This window comes from Gorilla gorilla, chromosome 18, assembly GCF_029281585.2.
Source record: "Gorilla gorilla gorilla isolate KB3781 chromosome 18, NHGRI_mGorGor1-v2.1_pri, whole genome shotgun sequence".
Classification (NCBI taxonomy): domain Eukaryota; kingdom Metazoa; phylum Chordata; class Mammalia; order Primates; family Hominidae; genus Gorilla; species Gorilla gorilla.
The window spans coordinates 20,186,601-20,211,314 of NC_073242.2; the positions used below are offsets into that span (position 1 = coordinate 20,186,601).

The following is a 24,714-nucleotide window of genomic DNA, read 5'->3' on the forward strand; positions in this document are numbered from 1 at the left end:
ATGGCCTGAAACAGTCTCTCAGGTTAAATTTTAAAAGAACCCTGGCTGAGGAGGAAGTCCATTCAGATGGTTGGGGGAATGGGGCCTTAGGATTTTATTTTTGGTTTGCAAGTTTCATCATGAGTTTTGGGGGGCACAAATATTCAAACCATGGCAATGGTTTAAGCAAAATGTCTAGAAAAAATGACAAATGTGAGTATCATGCAATAATTTCCTTCAAATGTGCTTGATACCCAGATATAAGCTATGAAAATGATCCCATATTCCTTATTGCTTTGCCTTACTAGAAGCTCAGCTTGTAACTACATACTTATTTGCTATATTTCTCCTTAATTTCCTTAGTCTTTTCCCCCCTACACCTCCAACCTATATTTTCCTAATGGGCTTTAAAACTTTATGTCTGTTTTCATTTTTTTAATGGTGGAACTTATTAAAAACCAGTTCAAATCCTTTGGAGAAGGACACAGAGTAAGAATTTGCTTAAAACAGAGAATGACAGTATTATTTGAAGGTAATTTCCTACGAAAATCCAGACCACACCTGACTTTTTGACTTTTGAAGACATCATCTATGCCTTAGCTTGAACCTTTGCTGCAGCCAAATAGATGTCTGGATAGGCCATTAGAGATCTGGGGGCACAGCAGGGAATTAACTCAACCCCTCTATCATAGAGTCCAACATACGGTGTATCTTCATAAGCAAAATGAGGTCATTTTTATTGCTTTGTTGCTACAGGATAATGCATAGCTGCAGTTTGTGGGTCTTACTTAATGGCTGTACCATCAAGTTCTATAGAAAAAATCCCACTTATTCTTCTGAATTGCTTCTAGAAAATCATCTTAAATTGGAAATAACCCAAAGTTCATTAACAATAGGATGGGGGAAAATTTTTACAGATTCACGTAATGGAATACTATGCAGCCAGCTAAAAGAACAAACATCTGATACATACAACACATGGACTAATCTCACAGAGAATATTTTGAGTAAAAGAAGCCAAATGCAAAAGATTATATATAATGTTGTTCCATTTACATGAAATGCAAGAAGAGATAAAATTAATCTATGGTGATAGATATCAAACGAAGGATTAACTTATGGGGGGCAGATACTGTCAGAGAAGGGGTATGAACACTTTCTGCAGTGGTGGGAATGTTTCATGTCTTGATCTGGTGGTGTTTACAGGGGTGTCTGATATGAATTGGATGTTGTGTCCCCACCTAAATCCCTATATTAAAGCTCTAACCCTCAACTTGATGGTATTTGGAGGCGGGGCTTTTAGGGGTAATTATGAAAGGCAATGAAGCAGGTGCCCCAGTGATAGCATGAGTGTCTTTATTTTTAAAAAGGAAGATATACCAGCACTGTCTTTCTCAACCATGTGAGAATATAGCAGTAAGGGAGCCATCAACAAGCCAGGAAGAGAGGGCTTCCCCAGGAATCCAGTTATGCTGGCACCCTGATCTCAGACTTACAGCCTCCAGAGCTATGAGAAGTAAATGTCTGTTATTTAAGCCACCTAGACTATGGTATTTTATTATAGTAGCCCAAGCTGACTAAGACAGTATCTAACACAGCTAAATTATTTTCAAACTGTACACATAGGATGGTGGCACTCTGTGTACTTTACCTTCAGTTTGTGTGTTATGCTGCAAATAAAAAAGGAAATGAAATGTGCACTAACAAACACACACACACACACACACACAAGAGCGAGATGGCATCCCCTCCAATACTCCAGTTTTCCCTTTTACACGGGGTTCACCAGCATCTATCTGATAGGTGACACCAGCGGAAGAGCCCATTACATTTGTTGAGTGAACAAATGACCTACAATATCTTTCTCCTGAACATACTCCTTTTATCTATATATGTACCTGTCTCCTACCCCAGAACATGAGCTCTGTGAGGTCAGGGACCATTTCCATCTCGTTTACTGAACACTGTTCACCACATGGCAGGGGTTTAGCAAAAATTAGATGAATTGAAACAAACTACAATAAATTGAAGTGTGCAAACCTCGGGCTCACTCTGAATAACTGGTGCAAACTGGATCCTCTCTTACCTTTAGAATAACCAGTGGGTCAAACTTTGGCAAGAGATGAACAAATGTGCATGCTCCTGATGCCCAAGTTTCCAAAAGTGAGCCCAAGATGTTCAGTATCCAACCTGTGTCTGATATGGTCCACATTATATCAGAGGCTTGCAGGCCTGTCCAACTGAAAACACAGACAAAACACATGTACATATAGGTGGGTGCATGCTTAGGATGCGTGGGACACGAAGGTGTAGGGGAGGAAAGGGAGGTGTGTGTGCAGAGGTGTGTGTGTATCTGCCTGCAGGTTTATAGGCATATGTCTAAGTAGGAAGAGGGAAGAAAAGTTGTTCTATCCACACATCCTGCATCGATAGGAGATGAATGTTCAGAAGGTGGGACCCCAGTTGACATGACTTAATATATAATTGTGTCTCATTCTCCTTTTAACTCCAAAACTCAGTACAGTTTCTGGCATGCATGTGGTAACCACCCAGGAAAATTTTACTAACACAAGGCATCTGCATGACAAATATTCTAACAGATGCCTTGCCAAGTTCAAGTTTGGCTGAATAGAACTTTGCTTCTCTTTTCTTTAAGTACTGCAAATTGCCCGTAAAGCTGATGGTCTTGCACTAAGTGAACTCATCACTTTTCTCTTTTCATGGCAGAATAAAAGGTATAGGCCTTTCTTAAAGCAAGAATGATTTAAGCTAGACATGAACAACTTCCTTGTGACTGGGAACTGCCATAGTGTATCTTCTTTCCTGAAGATGATTAATACTTTCAGCTCTGTAGGGAAATTAGGTCATAGTACAAGACTTCTCTAAGTCTCACTTTATATCTGCAAAAAATGAGATCACTACCAAATTTTTGGGGGGAAGGGGAATTTAATATCTTAGGTATATTTAAGTAATTTATCCCCATCTTTTAGAAACTGCCTGTTACTGCAGCTCTTCTATTGTATAATTTTTACTAACTTTTTTAATTTTCTGTCCCTATGGGCTCATAGATGGAACATTTACAATTTCCATTTTTTGCATTAATGTATTTTCCCATTCTAATAATAAAATTAACATGGAAGGTGGGATCTGCTAAAACAATTCTGATGATTTATAGATATCATTGCTTGAATACCTTGGCACAGTGTTTCCTGATTCCACAAATGGGATTAATGTATCAGGGGGAAAAAATGCTCAACTATGGGGTCTGTGATCCAGAAACCCTGAGATCTTTGTTCACAAATTTATCCAATTATATCTTCCACTTCAGTGAATTTGCAAAGTAATTTGCTGCCGACAAAAACTGCCCTCTTGGAATGTGGGTGGTATCAAAGCAAATTGCCAGCATCCCAAAGAACATCATAGAGATCAGCCTGGGGAAATGCACGTAACCCTTTGGTAATCATTCACCCTGCTAGGCACATGGCTCAACACATGGAAGAAGTTTTGAGACCCTGTGTTATCTAAAAGATGTGTCCCATTGAAGGTACTTGATACCCAGCATGTGAAGCCATGTCCTCTTTAGCTTTCCTTCTGAATTTTCTTTCTCAGAACCACAAGGTGGTGACCCAGCCCAGGAGCATTGGATTTGAACTCAGAAAAGTCTTCATGCCTGGACATGCAATTCTCTGTAGAGAGAAAGAGCTCAACTTACCCAGCATCCATCTTGGCCTTGAGGCCCAGGCTCGAGTGGGAATGTTCTGCCATCTTGGGAAGACCACTGGTCCCACTAGTGAAGTAGATGGCAGATGCTTCCTGGCTTCCAGTCTCCACACAGTGATGAGTGGTGGATGCCTCACTGACAAAGACACAGATTGTCATTTTCTCAGATCTAGCCTGGACACCAGATATCAAAGTGACCCATCTTTTCCCACCACCCACTGTGCTGAAAAGGGCAAGTTGATTGACCCACCTCACAAGAGAGGCTGCTGAGTGATTAAGATCATGGGAGTCTGAGTCAATTAGAGTTGGGTTTGAAAACCACTCAAGTTTGGCACTTTGTTATCAATGCAACCCTAAACTACTTATTTAACTTCTCTGTGTCTCACTTTATATCTGCAAAAAAGTGAGATCAAGTCTTACAGAGTTATTGAGAAAGTTAACTCTGCCACCAACGAAATGAGCAACTTGCTTAGTAAGAACTCAATAAATGCTAATCTAATTGTTGTGAAGAGCTCTGGCATGACACCAAGTGGACAGGAGGGGTGGAATTAATACGAGTTTTCCAAGTACTTTCTTGGCACTCTCTTCTATTCCCTGGAAGCACCTACATATCTCTTGGACATCTCCAGTGTCTTGATTTTGAACCTTTAAAAGCAGGCATGATGTTATTTATTTCCATGACAGCTACCTTCAAGACCATGGCATTAGAAAGGAAAAGCTGAAGTTATCCCTTCAAGTTTCCTGTCATATGTGCGCCTGCTAGAGGGCTTTCAGACATGTTGACAGAGAAAATCATTAATCCAGCCAGTCTTGCAATCGGCTTTTGGAAGGACTATCAAGGTCTTTCCATGCTATCAACACATGGAAAGACCTCTGCCCTTGATCAGCCTCTCTTAGAGATACAAGAGGTGGGAAGAAGAGCCTAGAAACTTGGTATATCAGCCATCTCTTGGGTTTTCCCTCATGACCTTGGCCCCACCCGTGATTTGAGTCATAGTTCCAGTAAATTATTCTGGGTGGGTTTCAACCCACTTGGTGTTAACACCATGTTGTTTCCAGTGTGCATCACGAGTGATTCACTTTGTGCCCCATAGTTTCTCTGTTTTACCATAGCATGGAACTCTGAGCCACTCTTCATGCATGAGTGCGCAGCCCAGAGGTGTGGAGGCAATAACACCCCCAAGGACAACCCTGAACCTGTGGGTGTCAGATGCTAATGGTTCAGTGCTTTTCAATCCTTTAGAGGACAATCCTGGGAGGCATTCTATATGCTGCTCAGAAGGTCCAGGCAGATCAAGCCCCACTTAGTCCTTGCAATGACTTGAAAAAAAAAAAAAAACCCTTGTATTAGCTTTTATTTCTTCCCAGCTTCACTCTTCCTAGTCCCATGCTGTTCTTCCTGCACCTCCTCAATAAAGCACCTGCACCTAAGTGCTTAGCTCTGTTTCCAGCTTTAGTTAAAACCCAGGCTGAGACATGTAGATACTCACTTTAGCAGTTTCTTGAAGTTCAGCCACCCGTCGCAGCTTTTCTCAGACACCAGTAGCTTAATTCTCAGAGAAGGACATTCAGATGCCACTGTGTCCACTTCTTGGATGACTTCATCCCCAGCAACAATAGCCTTGGCCTTAGAAATCTGCAACCTATACAGTATGTCAGTGGATTTCATCTGGATGGTTCCAGGCATAAAGATGAGACCTAAAGAAGCCAACAGTTTAGAGAATTGGAAAGGATGGTTTTCTTTGTCCCTAGAGAACCCTGACATAAACATCAAGCAGGGAGCAAGTGGGGAAGGAGAGGATGGGGAAGTAATGACCAATAGAGAGTGTCAATAAAAAAGGGGACTAAGGACTAGGGAGTGAATGAAACCTAGGATTCCCTGGGTTGTCAGAGTCTTAAGGGCCCTACTGAGACAAAGAAAAGAAATTGAATTGCTAATGTCACACTGTTGACAGTCTAAGACACATACAATTCTCCTCACCCACTCTCACCCCTCAAAAAAAATTTTCTACAGGAGTTTGCTGTATTCAAAACTCTCATATGATAATTAAAGAATCATGAGGAAAGGCACTTGGAACTGTCCATGGTCTTGAAACACCAATAGCTCTAGGTCCTGGCAATTTATTTCAACCCTGGGACATTAAATGCATTTTTCTTAGATGAGAGTGCCTTCAGTTTTACATATCTATGTACACACAAAGTATAGTTGTATATATTTATTGGGTACAAAGCAGTATTATAATTTTTGAAGACAGTGTGAGATGATTAAATTAAGCTAATTCACATATCCATCACCTCAAGTATTTAACATTTTTTTGTGATGATAACATTAGAAAGTTTTGCTCTTAATGATACTGAAATTTACAGTACTGAATTATTAGCTATGTTTAGCATGTTGTACAATTTATCTTAAAAAATTAGACTTATTCCTTGCACATATATATCCCACGATTATCACTTTCCTAAATTCTTGTTCTTCTTTACTATTTTAATGAGACTCCTTTGATTTTTAAAATCTTCTGTAGAATAACTAGACTTAGGGCCAGGCATGGTGGCTCATGCCTGTAATCCTAGCACTTCTGGAGGCCAAGGAGGGCAGATTATTAGAGGTCAAGAGTTCAAGACCAGCCTGGCCAACATGGCGAAACCCCAGCTTTACTAAAAATACAAAAATTATCTGGGCTTGGTGGCACACGCCTGTAATCCCAGCTACTCAGGAGGCTGACACCAGAGGATTGCTTGAACCTGGGAGCAAAGGTTGCAGTGAGCCAAAATTGCACCACTGCACTCCAGCCTGGACTACAGAGGGAGACTCCATCTCAAAAAAATAAAAGAAAGAAAGAAAAGAACAGAATAACTACACAGGTTTCATTTTTTGTGAAGCTTAAACCACATGCCCGTCCTGTTAAATAGCTTTTAACCTTAGCTCACTTTCTTCCCACTCGCAACACTTTGGGATTCTCACTGCACACCTGTAAATATCCTCAAATGTTTTTCTACCATGGTGGTCAATAGAGTCAGACACAGAACAATAGACACATCTCTTCCTCTGGGTTCTCCTTTCCTTCTGGCTATAATTTCAGTATGTCACCTTTCTCTCTGGATTTTTCTCTCTTTCCACGGGCTTCCAAGTTCCTGCAATTGGTTTGGTTGCCTCTGATAGTTTCTAATTCCTGGCTGCATTCATGTCTTTCTCTTTACCCACTCTCATGCTCAGCCCATTGTCCCCAGAATATGGGGTGGGTGGGAGCTTTTAGTTGGGATTAGGCTGTGTGCAAGCAGAGGTGGAAAGGGCAGTTTGTGAAGGAGGTTGCTGGAGTTTCTTGGGGTTCTTTTTGATACCACTGTACTTCTCATCCTTTTAATATAAAAGTTGATGATTCTCAAATTTCTGTCTCCATCTCAAATTTTAGAGCCTTAAATCCAACTTGTTATCGCTTCTTGAACATCACATGGACATCCTGGACTCAACATGCCCAAATTGAACTTGTCATATTTTCCTAACATACCCATACCTCTTTCTATATCTGTGTTCTTCACTCCAGTGAAAGACAGCACCCACTTGCTGAAATGTCTGTGACTTCTCTCTCTCTCTCTCACATCTTCTTTGAATAACCCTGTTATTAGTTCCCCCCCAATTGCCTGTTAAAGCCACTTATCTCCATCTCTACTACCTCAACCAAACTTAAGCCGTCACCATCCCTTCACCTCTTATCTGAGATTTCCAACTCCACTATTGCCTTCTTCATCCCATTCCCTATTGAGCATCCAATATGACCATCCAAACAGAGGATGATCATGTCACTCAATGTATCAATGGTTTGAGTGTCACTCAATCCATCAATCATTTCCCATTCACCACTGGATAAATGTCCACAACTCTTACCATGGACCACAAGGCACTGCCAATTTAGCACCTGGCCACCTCTCCATGTTCATTCTATTGCCACTACTTTCTTTTATGGCCTGGACTTCAGGCACACAGATATCCTTTTAGGTTCTTTTATAATTTTCAAGCTTCCCTCCCCTGTGGCTTTGAAACTGCCTTTGGAAAAATTATGACACTGAGGGAAATCTGACATAGCTGACTTCATCTTGTTTCCAACCTCACAAGCTATCTGTCTTTGCTCATCCCTGGACATAGTCCAAGCTAACTATGGCAGAAATCTAACTTATAGTCTAACTTTAAAATAAAAATGATAATAGCTCTTTCCTGAAACTAACTGTGTCCGTGCTTGGAGATTGAAACTGCCTTTGGAAAAATAACAAATTGGTCACAAGGCTAGAATTATAGTTCAGGAGTCATGGAGCCAGAGGTCACAAGATTTGTAACCTCCCCAATTTCTCCTATAGATTACATCATTATGGTAAACCCTAAGACTGGTATTTGAGGTGTTCTTCAGACCTTGCATTCTGATGGACCACCTTGCACTACCCTGATCAGTAACTGATACCAAGAAACTAACTCAACCAGTTCTGTGATCTCTGAGGAGTTGACTCAACACTAGAAGACAGCTTCAACCCATGTTTTCATCCCCAGCCAAACCAATCAGCATTTCCTATTCCCTAGACCCCTGCATGCCAAAGCATCCTTGAAAAACTCTAGTCTCTGATTTCCTGGGGAGGTGGATTTAAGAAACATTCTCCATCCTTCAACTTGGCTGTCTATGCAATTATTAAACTCTTCTCTACTGCAACTCCTACTGTTTTCAGTGTTTGGCTTTTCTGGGAAGTGGACAAGAAGAAATCATCAGATAATTACATCTTCACATATGCTTTTCCCTCTGCTTGGCACAAGCCTCTCTATCTCTTGGCAAAATCCTACTCTCAGCTCAAATATCACTTCCATTGAGACTTAGTTGCTCCTCATATTGGTTAATTCAAGTCTTCTTTTAGAAAAGCATTGGCAAACTTTTTCTGCAAAGGGCCAAATAGTAAATATTTTAGGTTTTTTGGATAAGACACTCTCTTGTTCCAACTACTCAAGTTGCCACTGTAGTGCAAATGCAGCCACATATAATATGGAAACAAGTGGGCATAGCTGTGTTATAATAAAACTTTATTTACAAAAATAAGCTGTGGGCAGGATTTGGCCTGCAGGTCACAGTCTACCAAATTTATTTTTATAGATTTTAATAGAATTCTCATACCAATTATCATAATTCTGATTAAATATTATATGTGCAATTAACAGTTTAAGAGCTTTCTCCGAAGTTCTGTAAGTCCCATGAATATGTAAACTACGTCATTGTTGTTGTTCACCCTGCATAAGTGCTTGGCACATAGTTTACTTAAATAAGTGGAGTAGGGAGAAGTCTTTCTTCATATGAGAGAGGACAGCATGCTCCAAGGAGGAGACTTCTTTTGAGAGAGGTGGCTGCATTTCTCTGCTATCAGTTTTCTTCACAAGGAAGACAGTTCTCTGTCCGGGTAGTCAGTTACCAACCTGCTCGAATGCAGCCCAGGATCACCAGCCACCACTCAGGCACTCGGGGCAGCACCACTGCCACACGATCCCCACGCTGCAGGCCACAGGCTCCCGAGAGGACGTTGGCTGCCTGCTGGCTGTTTTCACTCAGTTCTCTGAAATTCCACATTAATTCCTTCCCCTTCCCATTCACCCACCACAGGGCTGGGCTTGGGGGTCGCTTGCCAGCCTGAGGAAAGAGAAACCCTGTTGATTAGGGGGCATTGGTACACAAGCAGGTAGGATAAATTCCAAGTCTTGGGATTGCCAAGTTGGTGCTTGGTAAGGTTTTTTATCTCAGCACCTCCATACAATCTTAAAAAGTATTGAAAACCCTAAAGACTTGTTATTTATACGAGTTATATCTGTCAATATCTACCATAGTAGATATTAAAACAGAATTTTTGTAAATGTATGCTTTTAGAAATAACTGTAATAAACCCATTATATATTAGCATGCATAATTTTTTTATAATGATAAAGCGTACTTTTCAAAATGAAAAAATAATGAGGAAAGTGGCATTATTTTATTTATTGCATCTATTTATTCTGCAATTCCCTTTAATGTCTTAGTAGAAAAACACTGGATCCTCTCATCTGATTCTGCATTCACTCTGTTGTGAGTACCAACATGTACCTTCTGGAAAATGCTATTGTATACTCGTGAAAGAATTAGAATAAAAAGGCAAATATCACTTTAGATTTATTTATATATTTATCTCCATTTACTTTTTTAATTTTGTGGTAAAAATACACATAACATTTCCAGTTTTAACTATTTTTGAGTGTACAGTTCAGTGGCATTAAGTACATTCTCATTGTTATGCAACAATCACCACCATCCATCTCCCGAACTTTTGCATCATCCAAAACGAAAACTCTGTCCCCGTTACACAATCACCTGTCATCCCCTCTCCCTTTAGGCCCTGATAAACACCATTCTACTTTCTGACTCTATGAATTTGACTATTCTAGATACATGATATTGTCTGAATATTTGTCCTCTCCAAGTCTCATGTTGAAATGCAATCCCCAATGTCAGAGGTGGGGCTTGGTGGGAGGTGATTGGATCATGGAGGCAGGACCCTCATGAATGGCTTAGCACCATCCCCTTGGTGATAAATGAGATCATAAGATCTGGTTGTTTAAAAGTGAGTGGCACCTTCTCACTCTCTGTTTTGCTCCTCATCTTGCCCTTTGTTGTGCCTGCTCTTTCTTCATCTTCCAACATTATTGTAAACTTCTTGAGGCCCTCATCAGAAGCAGATGCCAGCACACTTCCTGTACACTGTGCAGAACTTTGGGCCAATTAAATCTCTTTTCTTTGTAAGTTACCTAGTCTCAGGTATTCCTTTACAGCAACACAAGAACAGTCCGATACAGAAAATTGGTACCAGAAGTGGGATATTGCTATAAAGATACCTGAAAATGTAGAACTAACTCTGGAACTTGGTCATGGGAAGAAATTGAAGAGTTTGGAGGGCTTAGAAGAGACAGAAAGATGAGGAAAAGTTTGGAACATCTTAGGCACTGGTTAAATAGTTGTGACCAAAATGCTGATAGAATTATGGACAATGAAATGCAGGCTGACCAGATTTCAAATGGAAATAAGGAACTTTTAGGGAACTGAAGCAAAGGTCCTCCTTCCTATATTTTAGCAAAGAACATGGCTGCATTGTGTTCATAGCCTAGTGATCTGTGGAAGTTTTAACTTAAGAGTAATGACTTAGGGAATCTGACAGAAGAAATTTTTAAACAACAGAGCATTCAAGATTTGACCTGAATGTTTGATGAATAGATAATGTTGCATATACATAACAATGGAATATTATTTCAGCCTTAAAAAGGAAGGAAATTCTGACATATGTTAACATGCATAAACCTTGAAGACATGCTAAGTGAAATTAGCCAGACACAAAAAACCAAATACTGTGTGATTTCATTTATATAAGGTACTATATTAGGCTGTCCTTGCATTGCTATGAAGGAATATCTGACACTGGGTAATTTATAAAGAAAAAAGTTTAATTGGGTTACAGTTATGCAAGGTGTACAGGAAGCATGGTGCTGGCATCTGCTTCTGGTGAGGGCCTCAGGAAGATTACAGCCATGGAAGAAGGTGAAGGGGGAGGAGGTGCATCACATGGCAAAATCAGGAGCAAGAGAGAGAGAGCGTGGGGAAGTGACATGTATGTTAAAACAACAAGATCTCTCATGAACTCACTCATAACCAAGGGGATGGTGCTAAGTCATTCGTGTGGGACCTGCCCGTATGATCCAAATGTCTTCCACCAGGCCCTACTTCCAACTCTGTGGATTACATTTCAACATGAGATTTGGAGAAAACAAATATCCAAACTATGTCACTTTGCTCCTGCCCTTCCAATTCTCATGTCCTTCTCACATTGAAAAATACAATAATCTCTTTTTTTTTGGTTGGATTTGCCTGATATTTCTTTTTTAATTATTATACTTTAAGTTTTAGGGTACATGTGCACAACGTGCACGTTTACATGTGCCATGTTGGTGTGCTGCACCGCTTAACTCGTCATTTAACATTAGGTATATCTCCTAATGTTATCCCTCACCCCTCCCCCCACCCCATAACAGGCCCAGTGTGTGATGTTCCCCTTCCTGTGTCCATGTGTTCTCATTGTTCAATTCCCACCTATCAGTGAGAACATGCGGTGTTTGGTTTTTTTGTCCTTGCGATAGTTTGCTGAGAATGATGGTTTAGTTTTTGTCTATTTGTTGATAGATATTTGGGCTGTTTGACCTTCCAACTACTGTGAATAAAGTTACTGTGAACATGAGTGTACACATATTCCTCAGAAACCCTGATTTTAAGTATTTTTTGGTGTATACCCAGAGTTGGAATTGCTGAATGGCAATTTTATTTTTTAATTTTTTGAGAAAATGTTATATTGCTTTCCATAATAGCTGTAACATTTTACATACCCATCATGATTCACAAGGGTTCTTATTTCTCTGTTTTATTGTAAAATAGACCCTTCGCATATCCCCTGAAAGAGTCTCATGTATCCTCAGGGGTTCTCAGATCATAGTTTGAGAGTAATGATGCAAAATCAAAGACAAAACATGTTAGCAATTTTATTAGATATTTCAAAATTTGCCTCCATCAGAGTTATACCACTTTCTGGTAACACATGAGAGTGTCTGTTTCCTCACAGCCTTGCCAATAGAGTTGTTAAACCTTTGTATTTTGTTCTTGCTCATTCCTGGGCAAAGACCAAGCTAACTATGGGAGGAATTTGATTTATAATTTAACTTTAAAGCAAGGATGACAACAGTCTCTTCCTGAAACCAACTCCCTTCTTGTTCAGGGACCTAAACCCCTTTGTGAAATTAATGCAATTCCACAGCATTAGAATTATGGTAGATGGTAGGGGCCTCAATTCTGCTAAGCTATAAGCATAGTTAAGCAATAACCAGCCATTGTTCCCTAGCTTGCTTACTGCTTAGGAGTCATGTAACCAGAAGTCACACTTTGTAACTTCACCAGTTGCTCCTGTAGTTAACATCACTATTGTAAAATCTAAGACTGACCTTTGAGATATTTTTCAGACATTTGCATTCTGGAAAAGTTACTGACACTACCTAGACCTGTGATTCTACAGCAAGGAACTGACTTTACCTGTCCTGTGTCTGCCTCACCCAGAAACAAACTCAGCACTTGAAGACATTTCTCACATCTCTATAATTCCATTCCCAAGCAATCAGTAGCACCCATTCCTTAGCCCCCTGCCCTCCAAATTATCTTTTGAAAACCCTCGTCTCTGAGCTTTCCAGGGGGCAGATTTGAGAAATATTTCCCATCCTTCCACTAAGATGCCTTGTGATAATTAAACTATTTTTTCTGAAAGAAAAAAACAACCTTTTGTATTTGACTAACAAGATAGGTGCATAAAAGTTATTTCAGCAAAATTATCACTTGCATTACTCTTATTATGAGGGAGGGTGAGAATTTTTTATATTTAATGGCCATTTGAGTTCACTTTTTTGTGAACTATCTGTTCATATATTTTGCCTGGTTTTATAATGAGTTGCACCTTTTTATTCTTGGTTTCTACAAGCTCACTTTATATTATTAACGTTTTTGCTGTTATATGAGTTGAATATTTTCCCCATGGTTTTCATTAGTCATTTATTTTGCTAATGGTGTTATTTGTGAATGGAAAGATTTTTTGATGTTTACATAGCAAATTTACTTTTATGGATTCAGAATGCTGAGTCACGGTAGTAAGGGCCTTCCTGAATATTTAAAGGGCCTTCCTCAATATTTAAAGGAAGTATAACTTTTAAAAAATCCAGAAATCTAAATTTCTGTTTGAAAATTTTCAATTTTAAAATGTTGAACCTTATTTTTTTTTTAAGAGTACCCACACCTAGGGCCGTCTTCAGCCTAGAGGCAAGGCATTTGCAATCTCCACACTAAGACTGTTTCATAGTGTTGGGAACTTAGGACATCATGTCATAATCATGACTGTTTTTGAGCACCAACGTATTAAGTTCATGCTGGTAGCTCCACCGCTTCCCCTACCCCTAGCCAGAATGAATCCTTCCATCCTACAGAAAGAGTCACAGGACTTCAGGTGAAGGCAATTGATGAATCAGCAGTGAATGGATTAAAATTCTAGATGCTCAGGGCTGGGAAGGAAACTCTGAAATTTCTTCATCTTTTTCTTTCTTGGATGTCTCATATTGAAGCCCTTTTGATAACTGTCACCTCGTAGCTATCTTACTTGCACACCTCTATTGACAGGGACACGTGACCTAACTTTCTGGGAAGACTCAGTCTTTGTTCAGTGCTGATTTGTCCCCCACTTTTTTGAGAGAGAATCTCACTCTGTGGAGTGCGGTGGTGTGATCACAGTTCACTGCAGCCTCCAACTCCTGGGCTCAAGCAGTCTTGCCACCTCAATCTCCTGAGTAGCTAGGACTGCAGGTATGTGCCACCATGCCTGGCTAATTTTGTTTTAAACATTTTTGGTAGAGACAGTCTCACTGTGTTGCCCAGGCTTGATTTGCTATTATTAGATTCAAACCTGCCTCTTCTACGACCCCAGACCACTAGTCCTCATTTCACCCTGGGAGGTCACAACAGAGCATGTGCAGTCTACATACAGTGTAAACAAACTGTGTGTTGGCTGCCTGGGAGTTACCAGGTTGCCACACTCCTGTGCCTTTCTTCCTTCCAAGCTCATGCTGTCTCTCTCCCGTACCATACTGCCTTCATGGAAGATGAGTGTCTTGTCCATAGCTTATTACAGTGCCTTACATGTAATAAGTACTTAACAAATATTTACTGAATTAATGGATGAATTTTAAAAGTCAACAAAATTGTCTCACTCTGTGCCTCTTTTCCACCCCATTACCTTCTCCATGTCAGCCCAGTGATCCAACACATCACTAGCAAAGTTAAACTTGGCCGGCACTTCCTGGTGGCCCCACTGCACAGACACCAGTTGCCGACTATTAATGTAGAGAGTGCGGCTGGACATCTGAGTACCCCACAGGGTGCAAAGTCCCTGAACTTTTCGCAGCCAATGCATGTTCAGGCCTGTAAAAGAAAGAAGAGACACAGGTGACAGAAAGAAGAGACAATCTGTTAAAGAAGATTGCTCTACTGATCATCAGCGGCTTCAGGAGATTCATCCCAACCTTATGGGATTCTTCTCAGGAATTAATTTGCTGTAGTTATGAGTAAATTGGCACGCAGCATCTGTTTCAGTCTCCTTGTGGGGTGCTGTTTTCTAAAGGCATAAGAGGATACAGACCCAGTCCTAGATCCTACATCTTCAACACTTCTGACAGTTTTGTGAACACCCATTTCCATATAATAAATCCCCTTGTGCTTAAAATACAGCGGGTCATAGATTGGATAGTTGTTCCCAGCAATTCACTCCCTTCCTGTTCTAGGATTATAAATCCCCATTCATTTTTAAGTGACTTCCCAGTGCATTCAGGAGGAAGAATATGTATCTACCTCTCATTGACTTTGGCTTGCTCATGAGATATGCTTTGGTCAATGAGATGTGAGTGTCTGGGATTCTAGGGTTCATCAGAAACTCTCACATTTCTCCCCTCTGCATGAGACTTGCATAACCCAGATCATGCTGTACCTTCAGACTGGGACCCAGAACAACAAGAAACGTGGAGTTGAGCTGAGCCTAGCATGGCCACTAGCAACACACCGGCCCATAGGTGGAAAATATGCATGACTAAAAGCTACTAAGATGTATAGGGTATTTGTTACTATAGCAAATGCTAACTAATACAAGTAGCATCATTTTCTTTAAATTGAATCTGGACTGATACATCCTAAATCCCAGGTCCTATCCATCTAGTGCGCAGGACCTAACACAATCACTTTAGAAATTACAGCTGTCATAATTGTTGTTTCTATGTAAGTTCTTTATTGGTGATTTGTGACATTGTTGTGCACCCATCACCCGAGGAGCATACACTTAACACTTACAGTATACACTTAACAGTATACACTTAACCCACTTTGTACCCTTTTATTCCTCACCTCCTTCCCATCATTTACCCAAAGTCCTCAAAGTTCATTGTATCATTCTCATGACTTTGCAACAATGTATAACTTAGCTCCCACTTATGGCTGAGAACATATGATGTTTGGTTTTCCATTCCTGAATTACTTCACTTTGACCGATGGTCTCCAATCCCATCCAGGTTGCTGCGAATGCCATTAAGTCATTCCTTTTTATGGCTGAGTAGTATTTCATTTTATATACATATATGTATGCTATATATGATACTATATATAATATATATACTATGTATGTATTATATAGTATATATCTAAAAAATATAAAAAATTCTATTTTTATATATATTTTTGTTTATATAATATATATATGTAATATACATTGCCACACTCCTGTGCCTTTCTTCCTTCCAAGCTCATGCTGTCTCTCTCCCATACCATACTGACTTCATGGAAGATGATATATATCTATATCTATATCTATATCTATACAGATATATAGATATATATCCATCAGCTTGGAATGAAGAAAGGCACAGGAGTGTGGCTAAAAATATATATATATATAAAATATATATATTATCATTATATATGGATATATATGGATATATTACATACCATATATGGGTATTATACATTTATATTGTATATAACATATTATATAATATATAATGTAATATTATATATTATATAATAATACATATACTATATCCATATATTATATTACAAATATGTTATACATGCTATATAACTGTATATACTATATACAGTATATAAGGAGATGTTATCTATAAATATATAATATGTATATATCTACATATAGTAGATATATACTATATATAGTATATATAGATATATAGATACAATATTTTTAAATATATAATATATAAATTTTTATACATTTTTATATCTTTTATATATATACTATATATAGCCACACTATATAATAGTATAGTATATATCTATATATAATATATGATACACATTATATATAATAGTATAGTTATATATATCTATACATACCATACTATTATATATCATGTATATTATATATTATATACTGTTATATATTATATATATCTGTGAATACAATATACTGTTATATATATAAATTCACTCTGAGTATCAGAACAAGACATGAATGCTCACTCTCACCACTTAGATCTAGATATATATATCATAGTATATATATAATAGTATAGTATATATAGATATAGATATAATATATAGTATAATAGTATTATATATTATATATAATATATAATACTATAATACTATATATTATATATTATACTATTATATACTATATATAATATATAGTATAATATATAATAGTATAATGTAGTATAATATACAAAACATATATATAATATATAATACTATTTTACTATATATAATATACAGTATACTATATACTGTTATACTATATATTATTATTATAATATATAGTATACTATATATTATTATTATAATATATAGTATACTATATATTATATATAGTATACTATATATAATACATAGTATAATATATAATATGTAGTATAATATATATATTATATATAACATATGTATTATATATAATATATATAATACATATATTATATATATTATATATAATATATATAATATATAATATATATAATGTATGTATTATATATAATATATATAATATATGTATTATATATAATATATATAATATATGTATTATATATAATATATATAATATATGTATTATATATAATACTCAGTATAATATATAATATATGTATTATATATAATACTCAGTATTATATATAATATATAATATTATATATAATATCTAGTATAATATATAATATATAGTATAATATACAATATGACATATATAGTATATTATATATACAATATATTATATAATATATAATATATAGTATAATATTATATATACAATATATTATATACTATGTAATATATAGTATAATATTATATATAATATATTATAGAATATATAGTATATTACCATATACTATATATTATATAACATATAATAATAGTATCACAGTATATATGAATAATATATAAAATATATATAAAATATATAAATAATATATAAATTATATAAATAGTATATAATATATAAATATAAATTATATATAAAAATATATAAATAATAATATAAGATATATAATATATAATATATAGTATATTATATCTATATCTATATATACTATGCTATTTTATATCTATACTATACTATTATATATATCTAGATCTAAGTGGTGAGAGTAAGCATTCATGTCTTGCTCTGGTTCTCAGAGTGAATTTATATATATAATAGTATAGTGTATATACAGATATACATAATATGTAATATATATGATATATAATAGTATGGTATGTATAGATATATATAACTATACTATTATATAATATATTTTATATATTATATATAGATATATACTATACTATTATATAGTGTGGCTATATATAGTATATATTAAATATATAAAAATATATAGAAATTTATATATTTTTATATATAAAATATTCACATATTTTTACATATGTTTTTATTTTACATAATACATATTGCTACACTCCTGTGCCTTTCTTCCTTCCAAGCTCATGGTGTCTCTCTCCCATACTATACTGCCTTCACAGAAGATGATATATATATACATATTATATATATGTTATACGTTCATGAGCTTGGAAGGAGGAAAGGCACAGGAGTGTGGCAAAATATATTATATAAAATATATAATATATTATATAAAATATAAACATATGTAAAAAATGTATTTTATATGTTTTATATATATTATATATAGCCACTCTATAGAACATATAGTATATATAGATATATATAAAATATATACATACTATTATATATTATGTACAATTATATAATATATATAATATATAATATATCATATATCTATATATCACATATTATATATTTATATAAACTATACTACTACATATAAATATTTAAGTATATTTATAAAAATATATAAATATTTTATATATGAATACAAGTTTCTTTACTTGTTGATTGACAGGCATTTGGGCTGGTTCCATATTCCTGTAATTGCAAATTGTGCTGCTATAAACATGCATGTGCAGTGGCTTCTTTCGTATAATGACTTATTTTTCTCTTGGTAGATACCCAGTAGTGGGATTGCTGGATCAAATGGTAGTTCTACTTTTCGTTCTTTGATGAATTTCCAGTTTTCCACAGTGGCTGTACTAGCTTACATTCCCACCAGCAGTGTAGAAGTGTTCCCTTTTCACCACATCCACACCAACATCTATAATTTTTTTTGTTTTTTTATTATGGCCATTCTTGCAAGACTAAGGTGGTAGAGCATTGTGGTTTTGATTTGCATTTCCCTGATCATTAGTGATGTTGAGCATTTTTTCATATGTATGCTGGATCTTCTTTTGAGAATTGTCTATTCGTATCCTTAGCCCACGTTTTTTATGGGATTTTTGGGGCTTTTTTACTTGCTAATTTGTTTAAGTTCCTTCTAGATTCTGAATACTAGTCCTTTGTCAGATGTATAGATTGTGAAGATTTTCTCTCACTCTATGGGTTGTCTGTTTACTTTGCTGACTGTTCCTTTCGCCATACAAAAGCTCTTTAGTTTACTTAAGTCCCATCTATTTATCTTTATTTTTGTTGCATTTGCTTTTGCGTTCTTGGTCATAAAATCTTTGCCTAAACCAATGTCTACAAGGGTTTTCCTGATGTTATCTTCTAGAATTTTTATAGTTTCAGGTCTTAGATTTAAGTCCTTGATCCATCTTGAGGTGGTTTTTGTATAAGGTGATATATGAAGATCCAGTTTCATTCTCCTACATGTGGCCTGCCAATTATCCCAGAACCATTTGTTGAATAGGGTGTCCTTTCCCCACTTTGTGTTTTAGTTTGCTTTGTCGAAGATCAGTTGACTGTAAGTATTGGGGTTTATTTCTGGGTTCTCTATTCTGTTCCTTCTGTTCCATGGTTCTACGTGCCTATTTTTATACCAGACCATGCTGTTTTGCTGACGATGGCCTTATAGTATATTTTGAAATCAGGTAATGTGATGCCTCCAGATTTGTTCTTTTTGGATAGTCTTGCTTTGGCTATGAGGACTCTTTTTTTGGTTCCATATGAATTTTAGGATTTTTTTTTCTAGTTCTGTGAAGAATGATCGTGGTATTTTGATGGGAATTGCACTGAATTTGTATATTGCTTTTGGCAATATAGTCATTTTTACAATATTTATTCTACCAATCCATGAGCATAGGATATGTTCCCATTTGTTTGTGTCATCTATGCTTTCTTTCAGCAGGGTTTTGTAGTTTTCCTTGAATAGGTCTTTGGTTAGATATATTCCTAAGTATTTTTTTTTTTGCAGCTATTATAAAAGGGGTTGAGTTCTTGATTTAATTCTCAGCTTGGTTGCTATTAAAGTGTAGCAGAGCTACTGGTTTTTGTACATTAATTTTGTGTCCTGAAACTTTGCTGAACTCCTTTATTAGTTGTAGGAGCTCTTTGGAGGAGTCTTAAGGTCTTCTAGGTATACAATCATATTAACAGCAAACAGCTACTGTATGACTTCCTCTTTACCAATTTGGAGGACACTTATTTCTTTCTCTTGTCTGATTGATCTGGCTAGGACTTCCAGTACTATACTGGATACAAGTGGTGAGAGTAAGCATTCACGTCTTGTTCTAGTTCTCAGAGGGAATGCTTTCAACTTTTCCCCATTCAGTATTATGTTGCCTGTGAGTTTGTCATAGAGGGCTTTTATTACATTAAGGTATGTCCATGGTATGCTGATTTTGCTGAGGGTTTTAATCATAAGAGGATGCTGGATTTTTGTCAAATGCTTTTTCTACATCTATTGAGATAATAACGTGATTTTTGTTTTTAATTCTTTTTATGTGCTGTATCACATTTATTGACTTGTGTATGTTAAACCATTCCTGCATCCCTGGTATGAAACCCACTTCATCATGGTGGATTATCTTTTTTGATATGCTGTTGGATTCAGTTAGCTAGCAGCTAGTTAAGAATTTTTGCATCTATGTTCATCAAGGATATTGGTCTGCAGTTTTCTTTTTTTGTTACATCCTTTTCTGGTTTGGGTATGAGGGTAATACTGGCTTCATAGAATGATTTTGGGAGGATTCCCTCTTTATCTTGTGTAATAGCATTGATAGGATTGGTACCAATTCTTCTTTGAATACCTGGTAGAATTCAGCTGTGAATTCATCTGGTCATGGCTTTTTTGTTGTTGTTGTTGTTGTTGTTGATAATTTTTGTATTACCATTTTAATCTCACTGCTTGTTATTGGTCTGTTCAGGCTTTCTAATTCTTCCTGATTTAAGCTAGGAGGGTTGTATCTTCACAAGAATTTATCCATCTCCTCTAAGTTTTTTAGTTTATGTGCATAAAGCTGTTCGTAGTGCCTTGAATGATCTTTTGTATTTCTGTGGTGTCGGTTGTAATATCTCCCATTTCCTTTCTAATTGAGCTTATTTGGATTTTCTCTGTTCTTTTTTTTTTTTGATTAATCTTCCTAATGGTCTATCAACCTTATTTATCTTTTCAAAGAACCAGATTTTGTTTCATTTATCTTTTGTATTTTTTTATCTCAATTTCATTTAGTTCTTCTCTGATCTTGGTTATTTCCTTTCTTATGCTGGGTTTGGGTTTGGTTTGTTCTTGTTTGTCTAGTTCCTTGAGGTGTGGCCTTAGATTGTCTATTTGTGCTCTTTCAGACTTTTTGATGAAGGCATTTAAGGCTATAAACTTTCCTCTTAGTACCACCTTTGCTGTATCCTAGAAGTTTTGATAGCTTGTGTCACTATTGTCTTTCAGTGTGAGAAATTTTTAAATTTCCATCTTGATTTCATTGTTGATCCAATGATCATTCAGGAACAGGTTATTTAATTTCCACTTATTCACGTGATTTTGAAGATTCCTTTTGGAGTTGATTTCCAATTTTATTCCAAGGTGGTCTGAGAGAGTACTTGATATAATTTCACTTTTCTCAGATTTATTGAGACTTGTTTTGTGGCCTATCATATGGTCTATCTTGGAGAAAGTTCCATGCACTGATGAATAAAATGTATATTCCATGGTTGTTGGGTAGAATGTTCTGTAAATATCTGTTAAATTCATCTGTTTTACGGTACAGTTTAAATCAATTGTTTCTTTGTTGACTTTATGTCTTGATAACCTGTCTAGTTCTGTCAGTGGAGTATTGAAGTCCCCCACTATTATTGTGTTGCTGTTTATATTATTTCTTAGGTCTAGTAGTAATTGTTTCATAAATTTGGGAGCTCCAGTGTTAGGTGCATATATATTTGGAATTGTGATGTCTTCCTGTTGGACAAGACCTTTTATCATTACATAATGCCCCTCTTTGTCTTTTCTAACTGCTGTGGCTTTAAAGTTTGTTTTGCCTGTTATAAATGTAGCTACTCCTGCTTGTTTTTGGTGTCCGTTTGCATGGAATGTCTTTTTCCACCCCCTTACCTTAAGTTTATGTGAGTTCTTGTGTTAGATGAGTCTCTTGAAAGCAGTAGACACTTGGTTGGCATATTCTTATCAATTCTGCAATTCTGTATCTTTTAAATGGAGTACTTAGGCCATTTACATTCAACATTAGTATTGAGATGTGAGGTACTATTCCATTCATTGTGCTATTTGTTGCCTGTGTAGCTTGGGGTTTTTTTTATTGTATTTTTGTTTTATAGGTCATGTGAGGTTTATGCTTTAAAAAGGTTCTATTTTGATGTGTTTCCAGGATTTGTTTCAAGATTTAAAGCTCCTTTTAGCAGTTCTTGTAGTGCTGGCTTTTTAGTGGTGAATTCTCTCAGTATTTCTCTGTCTGAAAAAGACTGCATCTTTCCTTCATTTATGAAGCTTAGTTTCACTGGATACAAAATTCTTGGCTGATAATTTGTTTTTAAGGAGTGTGAAGATAGGGCCCCAATCCCTTCTAGCTTGTAGGATTTCTGCTGAGAAATCTGCTGTTAATCTGACAGGTTTTCCTTTATAGATTACCTGGTGCTTTTGCCTCACAGCTCTTAAGATTCTTTCCTTCATCTTGGCTTTAGATAACCTGATGGCAATGTGCCTAGGCAATGATCTTTTTGCAGTGAATTTCCCAGGTGTTCTTTGAGCTTCTTATATTTGGATGTCTAGGTCTTTAGCAAGGCCGGGAAAGTTTTCCTTGATTATTGCCTTGAATACATTTCCCAAACTTTTAGATTTCTCTTCTATCTCAAGGATGCCAATTATTCTTAGGTTTGATCATTTAACACAACCCCAATTTCTTGGAGGCTTTGTTCATTGGAAAATTTTTTTTTCTTTGTCTTTGTTGGATTTCGCTAAGTCAAAAATCTTGTCTTCAAGCTCTGAAGTTATTTCTTCTGCTTGTTCAATTCTATTGTTGAGGCTTTTCACTGCATTTTTCTCTGTGTTCTTTATTTCCTAAAGTTATGATTGTTTTCATGTATGCTATCTATTTCACTGAAGATTTCTCCCCTCATAACTTGTATTTTTTTTTATTTCCTTAAATTGGACTTCACCTTTTCTGGTGCCTCTTTGATTAGCTTAATAATTGTCCTTCTGAATACTTTTTCAGGTAAATTAGGAGTTTCTTCTTGGTTTGGATCCATTGCTGGTGAGCTAGTGTGATTTTTGGAGAGAGGTGTTAAACAGCCTTGTTTTATCATATTCCCAGAATCGTTTTCCTGGTTCCTTCTCATTTGGGTAGGCTATGTTAGAGGGAAGATCTGGGGCTCAAGGCTACTGTTCAGATTCTTTTTTCCCATGGGATGTTCCCCTTATGTAGTACTCTTCCCCTTTTCCTAGGGATGTGGCTTTCTGAGAGCCAAACTGTACTGATTGTTATTTCTCATTATCTTGCTTGGCAACTGACTCAGGGGAGGCCATCACTATTGCCTCAGGCAGCACAGAGTTTACCTCCTCAGACAAAGGTGGAAAGGCTGATGGCAGCATGGGTTAGGGAGGGAATGCTGCCACTACTGGGTGGGGAGGAAGTTGTTTCTTCTGGCAAAAAAAGTTCATTGGAGTTTACAAACTCAGCGTCCCCAGCTTCACCAGTGTCCTCCCATACCTCCGCATTCCAAGTTGCAGGGTCTCATTCTTTTCCAGTCTTTCAGGGGAACCAGCCCACAATATTTGAACATAGGTTCTTTCTATTTTTCCTAAGTGTCGGCCGGTCTGAGAAATAAAGAGAACGAGTACAAAGACAGAAATTCTACAGCTGGGCCTCTGGGGCTGTCATCACATAGTGGTAGGACTATGACGGTGATCCCAACCAGCAAAACCAGCAAGTTTTTATTAGGGATTTTAAAAGAGGAGAGGGTGTACGAACAGGGAGTAGGTCACAAGGATCACATGCTTCAAAGGGCAGTAAAGATCACAAGGCAAAGGCAAAATTAGAATTACCGATGAGGGTCTATGTCTTGCTGTGCACACATTGTCTTGATAAACATCTTCACAGGAAACAGGGTTTGAGAACAGAGAACTGGTCTGACTAGAATTTACCAGGCTGGAATTTCCCAATCCTAGTAAGCCTGAGGGTACTGCAGGACACCAGGGCGTATTTCAGTCCTTATCTCAACCGCCTAAGACGAACACTCCCAGAGCGGCCATCTATAGACCTACCCCCAGGAATGCATTCCTTCCCCAGGGTTCTTCCATACTGGGAAAAGAATTCAGCGATATTTCTCCTACTTGCACATCCTTCTATAGGCTTTCTGCAAGAAGAAAAATATGGCTCTATTCTGCCCAACCCCGCAGGCAGTCAGACCTCATAGTTATCTTCCCTTGTTCCCTGAAAATCACTGATATTCTGTTCTTTTTCAGGGTATACTGATTTCATATTGTTCAAACACACATGTTTTACAATCCATTTGTGCAATAGTAGTCCTGAGGTGAATTACATTCTGAGCTTATGAAGATAACAGGATTAAGAGATTAAAGTAAAGACAGGCATAAGAAAT

The 24,714-nt window shown here is 36.6% G+C and overlaps 1 protein-coding gene across 2 annotated transcripts in view; it reads right to left on the minus strand.

Moving 5' to 3' along the window:
- LOC101149481 (acyl-CoA synthetase medium chain family member 2B) overlaps positions 1–24,714 on the minus strand; it is a 70,450-nt gene that overhangs the window by 13,043 nt on the left and 32,693 nt on the right. Inside the window, exons 2-6 of one of the 2 annotated variants that reach the window (XM_055365392.2) lie at positions 14,563–14,747; positions 9,146–9,356; positions 5,190–5,397; positions 3,692–3,835; positions 2,066–2,219 (exon numbers count right to left, since the gene is read on the minus strand). In XM_055365392.2, the coding sequence (XP_055221367.2) occupies positions 2,066–2,219; positions 3,692–3,835; positions 5,190–5,397; positions 9,146–9,356; positions 14,563–14,739 (894 nt within the window). In that variant the 5' untranslated portion in view covers positions 14,740–14,747. Of the gene's footprint in view, positions 1–2,065; positions 2,220–3,691; positions 3,836–5,185; positions 5,398–9,145; positions 9,357–14,562; positions 14,748–24,714 lie in introns of those variants that run through there. The other variant, XM_055365393.2, reaches the window with a different exon arrangement.